Source organism: Symphalangus syndactylus, chromosome 5 (assembly GCF_028878055.3).
Source record: "Symphalangus syndactylus isolate Jambi chromosome 5, NHGRI_mSymSyn1-v2.1_pri, whole genome shotgun sequence".
Classification (NCBI taxonomy): domain Eukaryota; kingdom Metazoa; phylum Chordata; class Mammalia; order Primates; family Hylobatidae; genus Symphalangus; species Symphalangus syndactylus.
This window is the reverse complement of record NC_072427.2, coordinates 116,266,201-116,285,684: the sequence shown is the minus strand read 5'-3', so window position 1 is coordinate 116,285,684 and position 19,484 is coordinate 116,266,201. Positions and strand designations below refer to the sequence as shown.

Below are 19,484 nucleotides of genomic sequence, written 5' to 3'. Positions count from 1 at the left end.
AGGCACTTCATCTATACTGTACCCTACCCTTTTCTTTAAATAGCTCTATAATATGATATAATGGTGAGCTTCGATAGATTCATGCATGGGATTAGTTCTTCATGCCTCAGTTCTATGGCTAATCAGCAAACAGTCAATCTTGCAGAAAAGAATCCAGGTTTGGAGTTAAGCCATTTAAGCAAACCCTTTGGAATTCTTCACTGTTCTATTTTTCTTTTCCCCTACAGTATACTGCAAAAGGCTCTTTAAAACAAAATTAAATATTTACTTATCTTACAATCTAAAGAATTTTAGGGATAACTGAGGTCATTTGGCACCATTAGGACCTAAAGGATAAAGGTCATTTTTGGATATCAAGTTTATTAATCCCTCCTGCTGCCTCCACAATTACTTCCTCTACAAAAATATCAAATCCCAAAGACATTCCTACAATTTTTAATTTATTTTATGATATTAATTACATGTGGATTTTATCATTAATACATCATTTTGTATTCCTTAATCCTTTCTAACCAATTAGACTATCAAGTCCTGTTGCCAGGCAATAATTACCTGTATGTCTTTTTCCTTCCTTAGCACCAGAGTGAATATAATAAAATAATGCACTTGATTCTACTGAATAAAATATGAAATGGCATTTCTATAGCTGAAAATGGTGATCTTATTTATATGACTCTAGATGTTTATGTGGCCTATGAAACTGTTACTACTTTTTTAAGACAGGGTCTCACTCTGTTGCCCAGGCTGGAGTGCAGTGGCAAGATCATGGGTCACTACAGCTTCAACTTTCCAGGCTCAGGCAATCTTCCAACCTCAGCCTCCAGAGTATCTGGGACTACAGGCATGCATCACCACATCCAGTTAACTTTTTATTTTTTGTAGCAATGGGATCTCCCCATGTTGCCCAGGCTGGTCTTGAACTCCCGGGCTCAGGTGATCCTCCTGCCTCAGCCCCCCAAAGTGCTGGGATTACAGGCATGAGTCGCCATGCCCAGCTAGTTACTATTTTATTTGAAGTCACAGTGTGTCTCAGGTATACATTAAAATTCACTATCTTCTGGAATTTTAAAAATCAAGTTTAACTAGTTATAACTTCCTACTACAGAGCAGATCTGTCTCAAGCTCAGTTCAAGCATGTGCCTATTACTGGTGTTACCAGTGACAATGTTTTCATACACATGCTCATCTTTGGCATGTAAGTACTACAGTTGTTCTAGGGTAGCTTTAGATTTCCTACACTAAAAAGGGAGAAAAGAAACTCTAAAATACAAACTCAGGCCAGGTGTGGTGGCCCATGCCTGTAATCCCAGCACTTTGGGAGGCTGAGGCAGATGGATCACCTGAGGCCAAGAGTTCAAGACCAGCCTGGCCAACATAGGAAAACCCTGTCCTTACCAAAAATACAAAAATTAGCTGGGTGTGGTGGCAAATGCCTGTAATCCCAGCTACTCAGGAGGCTGAAGCAGGAGAATCACTGGGAGGCAGAGGTTGCAGTAAGCTGACATCTTGCCACTGCACTCCAGCCTGGGCGATAAATAAACTACAAATTCAGCAAATCAAGCTCATACATCTAATAATGTGCCAAGACCAATCATTTTAGATATACTGAAATGGGCCCAGAGAGGTTCAGTGCCTGGACAGGATCCCATTGCTGCTTCATAACCGAGCAAGAAGTGAGCAAAACCTAGGCACTCTAAAATCCAAATACCATGTTTTTTTCACTATTAGAGGTCATGAAGATTACAATTTGAGATAAATCTCACTTACTTTAGGGAGATAGCCTAGTAAGTTTGTAGCATGCTCTTTGAGAAGTTTTAGCCTTTCTTCTTCAATAATTGCATTAATAAATCCTTGCCGCCTTTGCTGCAACTGCCACTCTTCTAGTTCACGTTGCTGGAAATGCAGATCAAATTTTGTTATCACAAAGTACATTAATCATCTTATATGAAGTTTTCAAATAAAACTACTCGTGCAATTAATTAGATAAAATTGATGAACTATTTATGACACTAAGTTCAAAAGATTCTAGATAATATATATTTTTAAAATATATATTTTATGTCCGTTCACATATCTATGTATTTTTTACTATCATTATTCCTTTAAAATCACAAGGAGGCAAACAAATATTTTCAGGAAAGTGTCTTCATTACCAAGGGAAAAAATATTCAAAGGAGTGACTGCCTAATACAGTAAATATTTACTGAATGCTTACCATATGCCAGATGCTGAAGAGTGTACAGTATAAAACAAACAAAAAATAGTGAATAAAGAAGATCAGAACTATCTAAAGGATATTTTCATACATATATATCTATATATATATAGATATATAGATGATATGACGCATGAGAATTCCACTAGTATTTCTTAGGAAAGAGATCTTGACTACTGTTAAATAATCACATCAAAATTCTGGGCCATATAGAAAAGATGACTTGAACTACGTGAAAGAACAATAATCTACTAAGCCACTGTTAATTTGAGACTGTACTTGCATTCAAACCTAATTCTATCTTAATTCATCCATTCCTTATAAAGAGGAGATACAGGAAAGTTCTGTAATGTTACAGGGGAAAGCAAACTGGATACATTTTTGTCCAATAGCAGAGTCTACTTTGGGCTAAAGCAGATTTTCCTAAGAAGGATCTGGTAGGCCACATTCAATGTTTATCCTAAAAAGAAAAATTTACAGTAAATTAAATTGTTTAGGCAGTTATGAAATCAACTTATCCATTTAGGACAAATTCTGAATAGCTTTGGGTGTAGGAAACTACCTCCTGGGAAGTTTCAGATTTTCTCTGACCATATGATTTTCGTAGAGGTAGATAGAATTATAGATACCTATTTAGGAATATCTCTGAAATCCAAAAAACATGGTTAGACCTTATAGGATTGTATAATGAATTTCATCATGAAGATCTGTCCTTGCCTTGGGGCCAGAACAAAAATGTTGCCCAATCAAACTGACAAAACTAAGCCGACAGCTTCATATTGGGAACATGTATAAGTCTTTAAAAATTAAGACAAAAATTATTTGTATAAGTATCTATGCATTAGGTAGCTTTATCTGATTTCCATTTAGTTTTTAGTCTGATTTATAGTTAGTTTTCTTGCTAACTTTTCCAGGAGCTTTCTCCTATCCAAGTACTAACCAGGCCTGATCCTGCTTAGCTTCGGAGAACAGATGAGCTCCAATCTGAAATGTAACAGCACTTGTATTCCCATGAGTTTCTCATATTTGAAACACTTGCATTATTTTGACTCCTACTTTGTATAGTTTTAAAAGAAGTCATGTAAGTCTCACTTAGTCTTCCTTTAAATTCTTCTCTTCCTGCCGATTTTCAAAACACCTACATATTATCCATTTGGTTCTTAAACCACAAAAATCTAGTGAGACAATATAAGTATTTAGTTTTACGGATGAGACATAAATAAATCAATGTATCCAAAGCCAAAAACTTCGTTCCCTCTCCAACACTTAAATCTACATTTCCAACTAGTAATCTTCCCTTGGGCCACCCAAATCATTTTGGGTGGACAAAACAGAATTATTTGCCCCCTCAAAATCTATTTCTTTTCCTCTATACTCTTTCCTTAGGATGTCACCCAGTCACCCATTAAAGATGGAAGTGATACATGGACACAGGGAGAGGAACATCACACACCGGGGCCTGTCGGCGGGTGGGGGGGACAAGGGGAAGGGAGAGCATTCAGACAAATCCCTAATGCATGCAGGGCTTAAAACCTAGATGACGGGTTGATAGGTATAGCAAACCACCATGGCACGTGTATAGCTGTGTAACAAACCCGCATGTTCTGCATATGCATCCTGGAACTTAAAATAAAAATATTAAAAAATAATTAAAAAGATGGAATGACAGTATTATTTATTAGTAGTATCCTTAAGTCTTCTCTCACCCTAGATCTCACTGGTCACCAAGCCCCATCAATTCCGTATCCTTAACATCTCTCGGGTGGATCCCTTCTCCATTTGCATGGGTTTCACCACTTGTCACTGGGATTATTATAATAACTTACTTACTGATCTCCCTATCTCCAAGCTTACTCATCTCTTATCTACCCTCAATGCTCTCACTTGAATCATCTTTCAGAGTGCAGATCTTAATATATAGCTTTCCAATCTTCAGTGGCTTCCCTTAGAAAAGCCCACATTCTTAAAATAGCATGCAGGGTATTCATGATCTGTTTCTCTCTGCCATACCAAAACATCCATAGCTCTATAACTTATTATCACATGTACATGACATATTTATAATTACTTCTTATATATTTTTCTTAACCAAGACCATAAATTCATAGGTGACATGGACTTAGTTTTATTTACCTTTTATGTTCTCAATACCAACCAGTGTTTAGCACATAGAAAGCATCAATAAATATTTTCTAGAAGCAAAAATGGTCAGAAAATTTATATATATATTAGTAAACATACTAACATTGTCTGGCATATAAAGCTTCTCAATAAATGTTTGGTGGATGACAGATGAGCTAATTGCCGTTTAATGATAATGACCAAAAAAACCCCACAACTTTTTCTTACTTTGTCTGCAAGGAATTGTTGGCGACGCTCTTCAATAAGTTTTTCCACAGCCCTCCTGTGTTCCAGCTGCTTCATTCTTTGTTTCTGAGCATTCATTAGTTCTATTCGATCATCCTCAGCAAATTTAGCTAGCATAGTTTTTCTAAAGTTCTCCTCTTCCTCTTTTGCAGCCTGTAGCACTAATTCCTTCAAGGCCATTTGTTCTTCAAAATCTTGCTTCATCTCTTTTTGCTTTCTCAATTTCTTTTCTGCTTCTTCCTAAACAATACAGCTGAAAGTTAATTTAGTAACTATTTACTTACACTAAGATTTATAAGGAAAGAGTGTTAGAGTTTGGTTAAATTTAGTATTACAATATGAAATCATACGAACTGAAAAAGTAAGGCTTTTCATGATAACTTTTTCTATCCCTTTAAAACTAGCTGGGTAAAGAATATGTTTACCTTTGGATTGTTTTCAGTTACTCATGAGCAAATTTTAATTTATATTTACCATCTTGTTTCTCTACTCAGAATTAACACATAATTGCTTTGAAAAGAGCTGTTACAAAAGCCTTTTGCACACCTGAGTTTATTCATCTAAAGTCTATGGTAACTATGAATCATTCTAGAATCTTGCTTATGAAAGCTGTCCAAACCACCCATAAGTATTTTTCAGTTTCCAACTTCCTCCTCAAAATCAAAGCTGCACTTACCCATCTCTAGTCTTCTAATATTCCCTTCATTCTCCAAAATTCTCTAAAATTTAAAAATAATTATCTAGCAATGACGATCAGTACTTCTTCAGGGCAATTCAAATATAGTTGGAACAGTTAAGTCCTTTCCTATAAGCTTTTATTTTCTGAACATTTTGTTATGAAAAATTTCATACATACTAAAAAATATAATTTTACAATGGTCACTCACTTCTAAATAATTCATGGGCCAAAGACGGAATGCCAAGGAAAATAAATACGTTGTAGTTAATAAAAATGAGACAGCAAAATTTGTGAGATGCTGCTAAAGCAGTTCTGAGAGACATTTATAGCACTAAATGGATACATTTAGGAAAATGTATATATAGCACTAAATGCATGTATGTAGGAAAAGTCTCAAATCGATAATCTAAGCCCCCACTTCAAGAACCTATAAAAATAACTGTAAAGTAAACCCAAAATAAGCAGAAGGAAGAAAATAATAAAACTGTAGAAATCAATGGAATTAAAAATAGAAAATAGACAATTATCGGTGAAACAAAAGGCTGGCTGGGTCTTAAAAAAATCAGTGAAATGGACAGACCTTTAACAAGGCTGACCAAGAAAAAAAAATGAATAAACAAATAACCAATATCAGGAATAAAACATAGGATATCACTGGAGACCTTACAGACATCAAAAGGATAATACAGGAATACTACAAATTATTATACACACATAAATTTGGCAACTTAGATGAAATGGATCACTTCCTTGAGAAACACAAGCTACCAAAACTCACCAAATATGAAATGAGGTAATCTGAATAGTCCTATCACTATTAAGGAGATTGAATTAATAACTTAAAATTCGTCCAAAATAAAACCCCAAGTCAGGATGGTTTCACTAGAAAATTCTATCAAATGTTTAAAGCATTAACACGAATTTTACACAATCTCTTCCAGAAAACAGAAGAGGAGGAAACATATCCCCATTCATTTTATGAAGATAGTATTACCCCGCTACCAATACAAAAAATTACAGACCAACATTCCTTGTGAATATGGGTGCACAAATCCTTAACCCAATATTAGAAAAATAGATCATACATTAAAAGAATTATTCACCATGACCAAGTAGTGTTTATTACAGGGATGCAAGGCTGGTTCAGTACTCAAAAATCAATGTAATATACTCGGTTAAAGAAGTACATAATCATATCAGTAGAAAAAAGCCTTTAACCAAGGATATCCAGGAATTGAACTCAGCTCTGCACCAAGCAGACCTAATAGACATCTACAGAACTCTCCACCCCAAATCAACAGAATATACGTTCTTCTCAGCACCACACCGCACTTATTCCAAAATTGACCACATAGTTGGAAGTAAAGCTCTCCTCAGCAAATGTAAAAGAACAGAAATTATAAAAAACTGTCTCTCAGACCACAGTGCAATCAAACTAGAACTCAGGATTAAGAAACTCACTCAAAACCGCTCAACTACATGGAAACTGAACAACCTGCTCCTGAATGACTACTGGGTACATAACGAAATGAAGGCAGAAATAAAGATGTTCTTTGAAACCAATGAGAACAAAGACACAACATACCAGAATCTTTGGGACACATTTAAAGCATTGTGTAGAGGGAAATTTATAGCACTAAATGCCCACAGGAGAAAGCAGGAAAGATCTAAAACCGACACCCTAACATCACAATTAAAAGAACTAGAGAAGCAAGAGCAAACACATTCAAAAGCTAGCAGAAGGCAAGAAATAACTAAGATCAGAGTAGAAGTGAAGGAGATAGAGACACAAAAAACCCTTCAAAAAATCAATCCAGGAGCTGGTTTTTTGAAAAGATCAACAAAATTGATAGACCGCTAGCAAGACTGATAAAGAAGAAAAGAGAGAAGAATCAAATAGATGCAATAAAAAATGACAAAGGGGATATCACCACAGATCCAACAGAAATACTACCATCAGAGAATATTATAAACACCTCTATGCAAATAGAACTAGAAAATCTAGAAGAAATGGATAAATTCCTCGACACATACACCCTCCCAAGACTAAGCCAGGAAGAAGTTGAATCCCTGAATAGACCAATAACAGGCTCTGAAATTGAGGCAATAATTAATAGCCTACCAACCAAAAAAAGTCCAGGACCACACGTATTCACAGCCGAATTCTACCAGAGGTACAAGGAGGAGCTGGTACCATTCCTTCTGAAACTATTCCAATCAATAGAAAAAGAGGCAATCCTCCCTAACTCATTTTATGAGGCCAGCATCATCCTGACACTTCGGTCATCTGTCATCATGACAGAGACACAACAAAAAAAGAGAATTTAAGACCAATATCCCTGATGAACATCGATGCAAAAATCCTCAATAAAATACAGGCAAACTGAATCCAGCAGCACATCAAAAAGCTTATCCACCATGATCAAGTGGGCTTCATCCCTGGGATGCAAGGCTATTTCAACATACACAAATCAATAAACGTAATCCCGCATATAAACAGAACCAAAGACAAAAACCACGATTATCTCAATAGATGCAGAAAAGGCCTTTGACAAAATTCAACAACGCTTCATGCTAAAAACTCTCAATAAATTAGGTATTGATGGGACATACCTCAAAATAATAAGAGCTATTTATGACAAACCCACAGCCAATATCATACTGAATGGGCAAAAACTGGAAGCATTCCCTTTGAAAACTGGCACAAGACAGGGATGCCCTCTCTCACCCCTCCTATTCAACATAGTGTTGGAAGTTCTGGCCAGGGCAATCAGGCAGGAGAAAGAAATAAAGGGTATTCAATTAGGAAAAGAGGAAGTCAAATTGTCCTTGTTTGCAGATGACATGATTGTATATCTAGAAAACCCCACTGTCTCAGCCCAAAATCTCCTCAAGCTGATAAGCAACTTCAGCAAAGTCTCAGGATACAAAATCAATGTGCAAAAATCACAAGCATTCTTATACACCAATAACTAGACAAACAGCCAAATCATGAGTGAACTCCCATTCACAATTGCTTCAAAGAGAATAAAATGCCTAGGAATCCAACTTACAAGGGATGTGAAGGACTTCTTCAAGGAGAACTGCAAATAAAAGAGGACACAAACAAATGGAAGAATTCTTATTCCATGCTCATGGATAGGAAGAATCAATATCGTGAAAATGGCCATACTGCCCAAGGTAATTTATAGATTCAATGCCATCCCCATCAAGCTACCAAGGACTTTCTTCACAGAATTGGAAAAAACTACTTTAAAGTTCATATGGAACCAAAAAAGGGCCCGCATTGCCAAGACAATCTTAAGCCAAAAGAACAAAGCTGGAGGCATCACGCTACCTGACTTCAAACTACACTACAAGGCTATAGTAACCAAAACAGCATGGTACTGGTACCAAAACAGAGATATAGACCAATGGAACAGAACAGAGCCCTCAGAAATAATACCACACATCTACAACCATCTGATCTTTGACAAACCTGACAAAAACAAGCAATGGGGAAAGGAGTCCCTATTTAATAAATGGTGCTGGGAAAACTGGCTAGCCATATGTAGAAAGCTGAAACTGGATCCCTTCCTTACACCTTATACAAAAATTAAATCAGGATGGATTAAAGACTTACATGTTAGATCTAAAACCATAAAAACCCTAGAAGAAAACCTAGGCAGTACCATTCAGGACACAGGCATGGGCAAGGACTTCATGTCTAAAACACCAAAAGCAATGGCAACAAAAGCCAAAATTGGCAAATGGGATCTAATTAAACTAAAGAGCTTCTGCACAGCAAAAGAAACTACCATCAGAGTGAGCAGGCAACCTACAGAATGGGAGAAAATTTTTGCAATCTACTCATCTGACAAAGGGCTAATATCCAGAATCTACAAAGAACTCCAACAAATTTACAAGAAAAAATCAAACAACCCCATCAAAAAGTGGGCGAAGTATATGAATAGACACTTCTCAAAAGAAGACATTTATGCAGCCAACAGACAACAGGAAAGGTGATGTCTACTCTCATCACTCTTCTTCAACATAGCACTAGCCAGTGGTGCTGGAAATTTTAGTCGGCATGTAAGGCAAGGAAAGGAAGTAAAAAGTATACAGATCAGAACGGAAGAAACAGCCTGTACCTCTGGGCAGAAGACATGCCTGACTACGTAGGGAAAAAAATTCCTACAGCTAACAAGTGAATTCATCAAGGTTGTGAGATACAAGATAAACAAAAAAATATCAATTCACTAGCAACGAGTACACGGACACCAAAATAAAAGCTAACATTCCATTTACGATTGCTCAAAAAATGAAATACTTAGATGTAACAAAACACGTACAGGATTTGTATGCTGAAACTAGAGAATCCTGATGAAAAAATTCAAAGATCTAAATAAAGGGAGAGCCAAATTGGGTTCATGAACTTAATATAGTGAATTTATCAATTCTCCCCAAACTGATATTCAAATTTAATTCAATTCCTAACAAAATCCCAGCAAAAAATATGTATAGAGACAAAATTCTTCAAATATTCACATGGAAAGGCAAAGGAACTAGAATAGCTAAAAAAAATTTTTAAGACTTGCCATATAGCTGCAGTATTCAAAACTGTGTAGTATCGGTGGAGGGATGGATACATAGATCAACAGAACAAAATAGAGACCACAGGAATAGACCCATACAAACATGCCAACTGTGTTTTAAGAAAGGTGCAAAAGCAATTCAGTGTTGGAGAAACAGCCATTTCAACAAATGGTGTGTGGAACAACTGGACTAAATCCAATGGCAAAAACTGTATTTAAGTCTCATAGTTTGTACCAAAAATTAACTCAAAACAGATCACAGACTGAAATGTAAAATAGAAAAGCAAAAAAAATAAAAATAAAAAAAAGAAAAACCCAACAAAACAAAACACACACACACACACACAAAAACTTTTCGGGAAAAAAAAGGAGAAATTCTTCAATAACTAGGCAAAGAGTTTCTAGAGTTGACACCGAAAGCATGATACCATAAAAAGAAAAACTGAACTTCATAGAAATGGAAAACATTTGCTCTAAGAAAAACCATGCTCTAAGATCATGTTAAAAGGATGAGAAGACAAAGCTACAGACTAGGAGAAAATATTTGCAAACCACCCACCTGACAAAGGACTAGTATCTAGAATATATGAAGAATTCTCAAAACCCAACAATAAATGGACAAACAACCCAATTAGAGAATCAGCAAAAGACACGAAGAACTATTTCATCAAAGAGGATCTTACACCAAAGAGGATAGCAAATAAGCACATGAAAAGATGTTCAGCATCATTAGCCATCAGGAAAATGCAAAATAAAACTACGAGGTATCACTACATGGATATTTAAAAGTGGCTAAAATAAAAAATTGTTGAGCTTCTGAGGACAGAGGAGAAAAAAATTAAAAAACAAACTGTGGCAACACCAAATGCTGGTGAGAATGCAGACAGACTGCGTAACTCATACATTTCTGATGGGAATGTTAAATGCTACAGCTGTTCTGGAAATCACTTTGGCAGTCTGTTACACAGCTAACATGCAATTACCACAAAACCCAGCTAATACAATCTTGAGCATTTATTGCAGAGAAATGAAAATTGATGTTTATACAAAAACCTTTACCTGAATGTTTACAGCAGATTTACTCATCAGAGCTAAACATTGGAAGCATTCCAAATGCTCTTTAATGGGCAAATGGTCAAATGAAATGGTATATACATACCAATGGAATGTTACTCAGCAATAAAAAGGAACAAATGATCGATACAAGCAACTTGGATGAATTTCCAGGAAATTATGCTGAATAAAAAAAGCCAACTCGAAAAAGTTACATATTGTTTGATATCATTTATATAACATCCTTGAGGCACATACTTTTTAATTTATAATTAAAGGTTTATCCATGTTTTAGCATGATCAGTCTGTCATTCTTTTAATAGCTGAATAACATTTTATTACATGGATATACTATATTTTGTTTATCCATCAGACATTTGGGTTATTTCTACTTTTGGGTTATTTCTTTTAGACTACTGTGAATAATGCTGCATAAACATTTGTGTATGTGTTTGGGTAGACACAGGCTCATTAATTTTTAACCATTCTTTTTTCTAATATATGCATTTAAATATATAAACGTTCCTCTAGGCACTGCATTAACTGCACGTCACATATTTTGGAATGCTGTTTTTTGAATCATTTAGTTTGAAATATTTTTCTAATTTCCAATGTTATTTATTCCCCTTTTCTCATTGCTTATTTAAAAATATATTGTTTAATTATAATATATTTAAGGAGTCTGCAGGTATATTTTCATTACTGATTTTCAATTTAATTCCACTGTAGTCAGAAAACATCTGGTATTATTTAAAACCTTGAAAATTCATTGAGACTTCCTTTATGTCCTAGAATATGATCTATCTCGGTGAAGTTTCCATGTTTGAATGGAATTTGTGTTCTGCTGTTTTTGGGTGGGGTATTCTCTAAATGTCAGGTCAAGCTTATTGATACTGCTTTCAACACTATATCCTGCGGTTCTGACTACTTAGTCTATAGATTAATGAGAATTGTGCATTGAAATACCATTCTGGACATAGGACCTGGCAAAGATTTCATGATGAAGACTCGAAAAGCAATTGTAACAGAAACAAAAATTGACAAGTGGGACCTAAACTAAAGAGTTTCTTCACAGGAAATGAAGTTATCAACAGACTAAACAGACCACCTACAGCATGGGAGAAAATATTTGCAAACTATGCATCTGACAAAGGTCTAATATCCATAATCTCTAAGGAACGTAAACAAATTAACAACCCTATTTAAAAAATAGGCTGGCCAGGCACGGTGGCTCACACCTATAATCCCAGCACTTTGGGAGGTGAAGGCAGGTGGATCACGAGGTCAGGAGATCGAGACCATCCTGGCTAACACGGTGAAACCCCATCTTTACTAAAAATACAAAAGAAAAAAATTAGCCGGGCATGGTGGCGGGTGCCTGCGGTCCCAGCTACTTGGGAGGCTGAGGCAGGAGAATGGCATGAACCCGGGAGGCAGAGCTTGCAGTGAGCCGAGATCACGCCACTGCATTCCAACCTGGGTGACAGAGCGAGACTCCATCTCAAAAAATAATAATAAAATAAATTAAATAAATAAATAAAAATAAAAAATAGGCTAAGGACATGAACAGACACCTCTCAAAAGATGATATATATGTAGCTAACAAGCATATGAAAAAGTGCTCAAAATCACTAATCATTAGAGAAATGCAAACCAGAACCACAATGAGATACTATCTCACATCAGTCAGAATGGCTATTAAAAAGTCACAAAATAACGGATGCTGTCAAGGTTGTGGAGAAAAAGGAATGCTTATACACTGTTGGTGGGAATGTAAACTAGTTCGACCACTGTGAAAAGCAGTGTGGTGACTCCTCAAAGAATGAAAATAGAATTACCATTTGACCCAGCAATCCCATTGCTGGGTATATACCCAAAGGAATATAAATCATTCTATCATAATGACACATGCATGTGTGTATTTCTAGCAGCACTATTCACAATGGCAAAGATACGGAATCCACCTAGATACCCATCAGTGGTGGACTGGATAAATAAAAATTTTTGTGGTACATCTACACCACGGAATACTACGCAGCCATAAAAAAAAACAAAATCATATCCTTTGCATCAACATGGATGGAGCTGGAGGCCATTAGCCTATGCTAATTAACGCAGGGATAGAAAACCAAATACTACATGTCTTCACATACAAGTAAGAGCTAAATATTGAGTACACATGGACACAAAGAAGGAAAACAGACACTGGGGCCTACTTGAGGGTAGAGATGGGAGGAGGGTGAGGATCAATAAACTACCTATCGAGTACTATGCTCATTACTTGGGTGACAAAATAATGTTACACCAAACCCCCATGACCCACAAATTTACCCCTGTAACAAACCAGCACATGTACCTCCTGAACCTAAAGTAAAAGTTGGAAAGAGAAAAAGAAAAAAAAAAAATCTCGAACTCTGATTGTGGATTTGCCTATTTCTCCTTTCAGTTTTTGTCAGTTTTGCTTCATGTATTGTGAAGCTTTATTATTTAGGTTCACAGGCCTTTAGGACTATTACATCTTCTAGATGAATTTACTGTATTATCATAAATTGCTTGTCCTGAGGTTGACTTTGTCTCTCATTAACATAGCAACTCCAACCTACTTTTGACTAGTGCCTGTATGTTACATATCTTTCACCATCCTTTTGCTTTTAAAGTGTGTGTCTTCATTTTTAAATTGTGATTACAGACAACATAGTTGCATCATGCTTTTCATAGTAAGTTTATAAATTGATGCCTGAGTCTATCTTTTTAGCCAGCTTGAAAATTTCTGTCTTTTAACTGTAGTATACCATTTACATATAATGTAATTACCAGTATGGATGGATTTAAACGTACTATCTCTCTTCTGCTTCATTTCAAAATTATATTCTTCTTTATGTTAATCATTCTTTCCATTTCCAAAACTTACTTTTAGCTTCCTCTTATATATTTCAGCTTGTTCTTCCTGGTATAATTCTTGTCGCACTTCTTCCAAATCTTCACGTTGCCGCAGCATTTCTTCTAATCTCTGTGTCAACTATTAAATTTTTTAAAAAACATCAATATTTATAGGACCCAAATTCTGTAACTAATATTTCAGAATTTTACTAGTGTTAAAGAAGTGGTTATTTGAATACCGCATTCTGAAGCTGTAGCCTTTTCTCCTCATTTTCTTGAACTTTTGCCATCCGATCTTCTTCTCTTTGCTGCTGCATGTTAGCAAACTCTATGATTTTTCTGTTTTCTTCTTCCATCTCCTCACGTTTCTTTTTTCTCCAGAGAGCCTGCTCTTTCTGAAACTCTTCTATATACCTTCGCATTGCATTCATTTTTTCTAACTTTTGTTGTTTTTCCCTGAAAAGCAATGACAAGTACGGATTTATAGTAATGTAAACAATAAAATATAAAAAAGTAATTTCATTTTGTTCATAATAATGTACAGAAAAACACTATAGTTTTTTTCATTCGTGCATGCAACAAACATTTTGAATGCTTACTGTGTGCTAAATATAATGCCAGGTATGAATTTTTCTTTGGGTAAAATACTGTGATAGTCTCCTCTAATCTATTAATGAAGTTTTATGCATCTCATTTCATAAAGGCTACAATCTGTTAACATTAGCTTTGCAGCACTCTATACTTAAGCTGTCTACCAAAAAAATTCATCGCAATACATGTCCTCTGACATATGATATGGGCATATATAAGAAAAACAAAGGTTTAGGTCATTCAATCACTTCAGCATTTATTAATCATCAGATAATTCATTTATTAATTATGCTAATGGAGATGACAAGGAGTTGGTCCCAATTTATGTGTTCATAGCTAATATTTATTGAGCACTTACTAGGTATTAGGCACTGTTCTGGGAGCTTCAGTCCCTCACAACAAACCTGTGATAAATCTCAAGTAAACATTTCGGCATGTAAGAAAGTTAGGATAAACTTACAACTGATCTTCTTCATAGATCTTCCTAACAATTTCATCAATCATGAGTTTCTCTTTTAGCAACTGCTCATAAGCTTCCTGCTTTTTTTTTTCTTGTTCTTCAAGTTGTTTCTCTAAGTCAAGATAGTATTGTGCTTTCACTTTGTTTCGTTTGTCTTCTGCAGCATTCTCTTCCTTTATTATTCTCTTGTGTTCTTCCATCATGGTTTTGGCTATTTCAGCATCACGTTTCTGTTATTAAAACAAAATTGATCTTTCCGTTTTCAAATTTGAACATAGTACGATAGTATATTTTACGCCAATGTTATTGAATATTATAAAGTCTTTTACATAAAATAAATTTTTTCATCTGTCTAGGTTAAAAAGCAAAAGTAAGTTATTATTACCTGAAGGGTGTGAATAATAAGTCAGACCCTAAAGAAGCTTTCCTATCCCTTCAAGTAGCTCTCTCAGGACAATACCTGATAAGTATTATTAGTAACTCCACATTCAAAAAACAATGAATAAACTTATAAGTACTTTCTTAGTAACTGGCTGCTAAAGCAGTCATTCTCTTATTATTCTATTTATAAACTGAGCTAGGCAATTTTCATCGTTTTTAGCTTCATTGTCTCTTTCTCACAGGTCTGCTATTAAATGGCTTTGAGCAGCTCTTAAGTTTCTCCTAGCCTAAACTTTCTTTCCTGCCATTGGCCCTTGACGTTTCCCCTTTTTGATTTATTAAAGGCCCTTTATCTGAAAAGAATCACAGATGCTACTGTGCCTATTTTCTACAGCTTTTAATTCACTCAAGACCATTCCCATTGTCAAGAGACAATCTTTCTTCTTGGATGGGTTAAACCCCTTATTTCTTTTGAGCATTTTTCAAATCATTTAATAAAATAAGTTTTAAATGAAATATATTGAGGCAATTTTTTAAACTACCCTTTACTGTTATGATCACATCCTGAATGATGGAATGGTCAGCAGCATCAAACATAAAGAGTAAACAGATTAAAATATGAATACTGAATGTCATTCCTGACATCACTGAAGCCTTTAACATATACTCTGATAATATGACGTGACCAAAAATTTTTCTGATTTTCCTCTTTGTACATGCTATACTAAATTCTTTATTAAAAAATGAGATGAAATAACATTTATGTGTAGATTACCACACACTTACAGAAAACAATGTTCTTATTTTACAGATAAGAAAACTAAGGCTCAGAGTAAAAGCCAAAACTAGTACTTACATGACACCTAGTCAAGTCCTAGTGGTATTCGACTTTCATTTTGTGGATCAATTTTTATTTGGAAAATAGCAGCCATTCTCTTAGGAGTCAGATTAAAACGTCTACAACTACCTTGAATAACCTCAACTATCAGGATAATTAAAATTGCAAACCAGTGGACAAACAGGACATTGTTTGTGCTACTTTCTTTTTCAAAGGACAGAACTATATGGCTTAGCAAATGAAGTCTCTCTACCTTCTCTTATCACCTGCCACACCTAAACGTATTCCTATTAACAGCATGCTATGTACCCGCTAGACATTTTCTATACTAACACAATTGTACACACGCAACACACACATGTATGTGTCATTTATGGCATCTATTCTTAATTGATACCCATATTGCACTGCACTGGTTAAGTATTTCGATATCACCCCATAAGAGTGTGTGTGTGTGTGTACATATGTTTACGTGGACATACACAATAGATATGTATGTGTATATATACATTCATATATAATTGGCCCTTCTGTTTCATAATGAGAGCTCAAGGGATGATGTGCACCCTTTTAATTAACTGTTAATTCAGTAAACCCTATTTTATATTCATATAGCATAACACTCCTGGTGAGTAGGCCTGAGGTTCCTTTGCCCAAGAGTAACTCTTATCTTCAACTTGGTACCATATCAGGAGTTAGAAAAGGGGACAGTAGCAGAGAGAAACATGAGAAAAAGAGACGGATTTTATAAAACAGGAAAGTTTCCTACATAAAATTATCAAGTAGTTTACTCTTAAAAACATTTAAAAAATTAAAAATTTCATAACATTCTAAAATATACTTATCATGCTAACAATTTATACTGTACTACTTTGTCAGTGAATAATCAGAGACTATAAAGAATGCTGGGAGTTACTGCATATAGCTGGTCATTCTAAGCAGCAACCTCTGTTTCTGAAAGGCTCTAATACTAAAAATGAAATCACCCAGGATTTTCTACATCTTAAGGATCTGAAAATTTACAAATATTTAAGAAATCTAGCAGTGTAAATTCTTTATACAATATGACAATTTTTTAAGAAACAAGTCTAATTTTTATTTTCTAAAGGAAGCTAAAAACATAATGACCAGAAGCATGATTACCATTTGTTCATATTTAATGGCATCCTTTTCAGCAATCTGAGCTGCCCTTTCTTTATTCATGTAAGCTGCTTTTAATTTCTTCTCCAATTCTCTAAGCTCAATGCTGTTTAAAAAAACAAAAACAAATTTAAATGTTAGGACCATAAGAGAATGAAAACCTCACAGAAAACTGAGTAACTGTATTTTTAATTTACTCAAAGAGGGAATACAGTGGGTATTATTTTAGATCCATAGGAGAGATAATTCATTATATTCAATGGATGCCTTTAGGGCATTAGAGCTTACATTTTCTGGTTGAAAAGGACTGCTCTGTTCTATTACATTCATCTGTTTGCTTATCCTGTGTCAATACCACACTATCTCAACTACTGTAAATCATAATACGTCTTCATATCCTGGATAAGTCTCCAATTTTGGTCATCTTCTTAAAGACTGTCTTAGCCATTCTTGATACTTTCATTTCCATATACATTTTAGAATCAGCTTGTCAGACTTCACAATAAACAAAACTGGCTGTGATTGTACTGAATTCACAAATCAATTTGGAAAGTACTAATATCTTTACATTACTGAGTCTTCAATAAACATAGTATATCCTTCTAATTATTTGGTTTTTAAAAAGTCTATCAATGTTTATATCTGTGTTTTATTTTGGTAGTTTAATACTTTTCATTAGGTATTTTTCATATTCTTCTACAGATTATTTTTCAAATCTCACTTTCTAATTGTTGATAATTTACAGAAATACAATTAATGTTTATATACTAACTTTATACCCAACAACATCACTGAATTTATTTTTTAGTTTTCAGTTTTACTGATGTACAATATTCAATAAACTGAACATGTTTAAAGGATACAGTTTGATAAGTTTTGACATATGTATGCACCTGTGAAACCATCCCCACAATCAAGATCATGAACACATCCCAATCATTTCCTTATAAACCTGTGGTACCTCTCTTCTACCCCTTTATGTTCGCACTTATCCTGAGGCAAGCTAATTTGCTGTCACTTTAGGCCGTATAAATTTTCTAGAATTCATAGAAATGGAATCATAGTGCAGGTACCATTTTTCTCTGGCTTCTTTCATTCAATATTTTCAAATACATCCATTTATTGCATATAGTAATTGCTTACTCCTTTTTACTGCAGGATATTATTTTAAGATTATAGATATCCACTCACATTGCTTATCTATTCACATGCTGATAGACATTTGAGTTGTTTCAAGTATGTGGATATTGCAAATAAAGCTGCTATGGAAATTTGAGTACCAGTTATTTGTGGTCATAGGCTTTCATTTCTCTTGGATAAATACCTAGGGTGGAATGATCAGGTCATACAGTAGATGCATGTTCAGCTTTTTAAGAAGCTACCAAACTGTCTACTAAAGTGGTTTTAAGTTTTTATTTCAACTTTTAGATACTGGGGTACGTGTGCAGATTTGTTACATGAGAATATGGTGTGATACTGAGGTTTGGAGTACAGCTCTTGTCACCCAGGGAGTGAGCACAGAATCAAATATGGTTTGTTTTTTAACCCACTCCTCCTCCACCCTCTTGTAGTCCACAGTGTCTATTGTTCCCATATATGTCTATGTGTACTCAATGTTTAGCTCCCACCTATAAGTGAGAATATGCAGTATTTGGTTTTCTGTTACTGCGTTAATTTGCTTAGGATATCGGCCTCCAGCTCCATCCATGTTTCTGCAAAGGACATAATTTCATTCTTTTTATGGCTGTAGAGTATTCCATGGTATATATGTACCACATTTTCTTTATCCAATTTCCCACTGGTGGGCACCTGGATTGATTCCATGTCTTTGCTATTATGAATAGCACAGCAATAAACATATAAATGCATATGCCTTTTTGGTAGAATGATTTACTAATTCTTATTTATTTTTAGATTCTTTTTTTAGGCTGGAGTGCAGTGGTGTGATCTCAGCTCACTGCCAGCTCCGCCACCCAGGTTCACGTGATTCTCCTGTCTCAGCCTCCCAGGTAGCTGGGACTACAGGTGTGTGCCACCATGCTGTTAATTTTTTGTATTTTGAGTACAGATGGAGTTACACCATGTTGGCTAGGCTGGTTTCAAACTCCTGACCTCAGATGATCCACCCGCCTTGGCCTTGCAGAGTGCTGGGATTACAGGCATGAGCCACCGCACCCAGCTATTTGTAGATGCTTTTGGATGTTCTACACATACAATCATATCATCTGTGAATAATTCAAGTTTTATTCCTTTAATGCCAATCCTAGCACCTGCCTTTGCTTTTTCTTACCCTATTGCACTGATTA

At 35.2% G+C, this 19,484-nt stretch overlaps 1 protein-coding gene across 3 annotated transcripts in view; it reads right to left on the bottom strand.

The window, feature by feature from the left end:
- MNS1 (meiosis specific nuclear structural 1) overlaps positions 1–19,484 on the bottom strand; it is a 49,895-nt gene that overhangs the window by 14,326 nt on the left and 16,085 nt on the right. For all 3 annotated transcript variants that reach the window (XM_055279271.2, XM_055279272.2, XM_063639415.1), the window contains 6 exons: positions 17,182–17,284; positions 14,820–15,049; positions 14,008–14,224; positions 13,800–13,907; positions 4,565–4,822; positions 1,768–1,893 (listed from right to left, as the gene is read on the bottom strand). In XM_055279271.2, the coding sequence (XP_055135246.2) occupies positions 1,768–1,893; positions 4,565–4,822; positions 13,800–13,907; positions 14,008–14,224; positions 14,820–15,049; positions 17,182–17,284 (1,042 nt within the window). The remainder of the gene's footprint in view (positions 1–1,767; positions 1,894–4,564; positions 4,823–13,799; positions 13,908–14,007; positions 14,225–14,819; positions 15,050–17,181; positions 17,285–19,484) is intronic.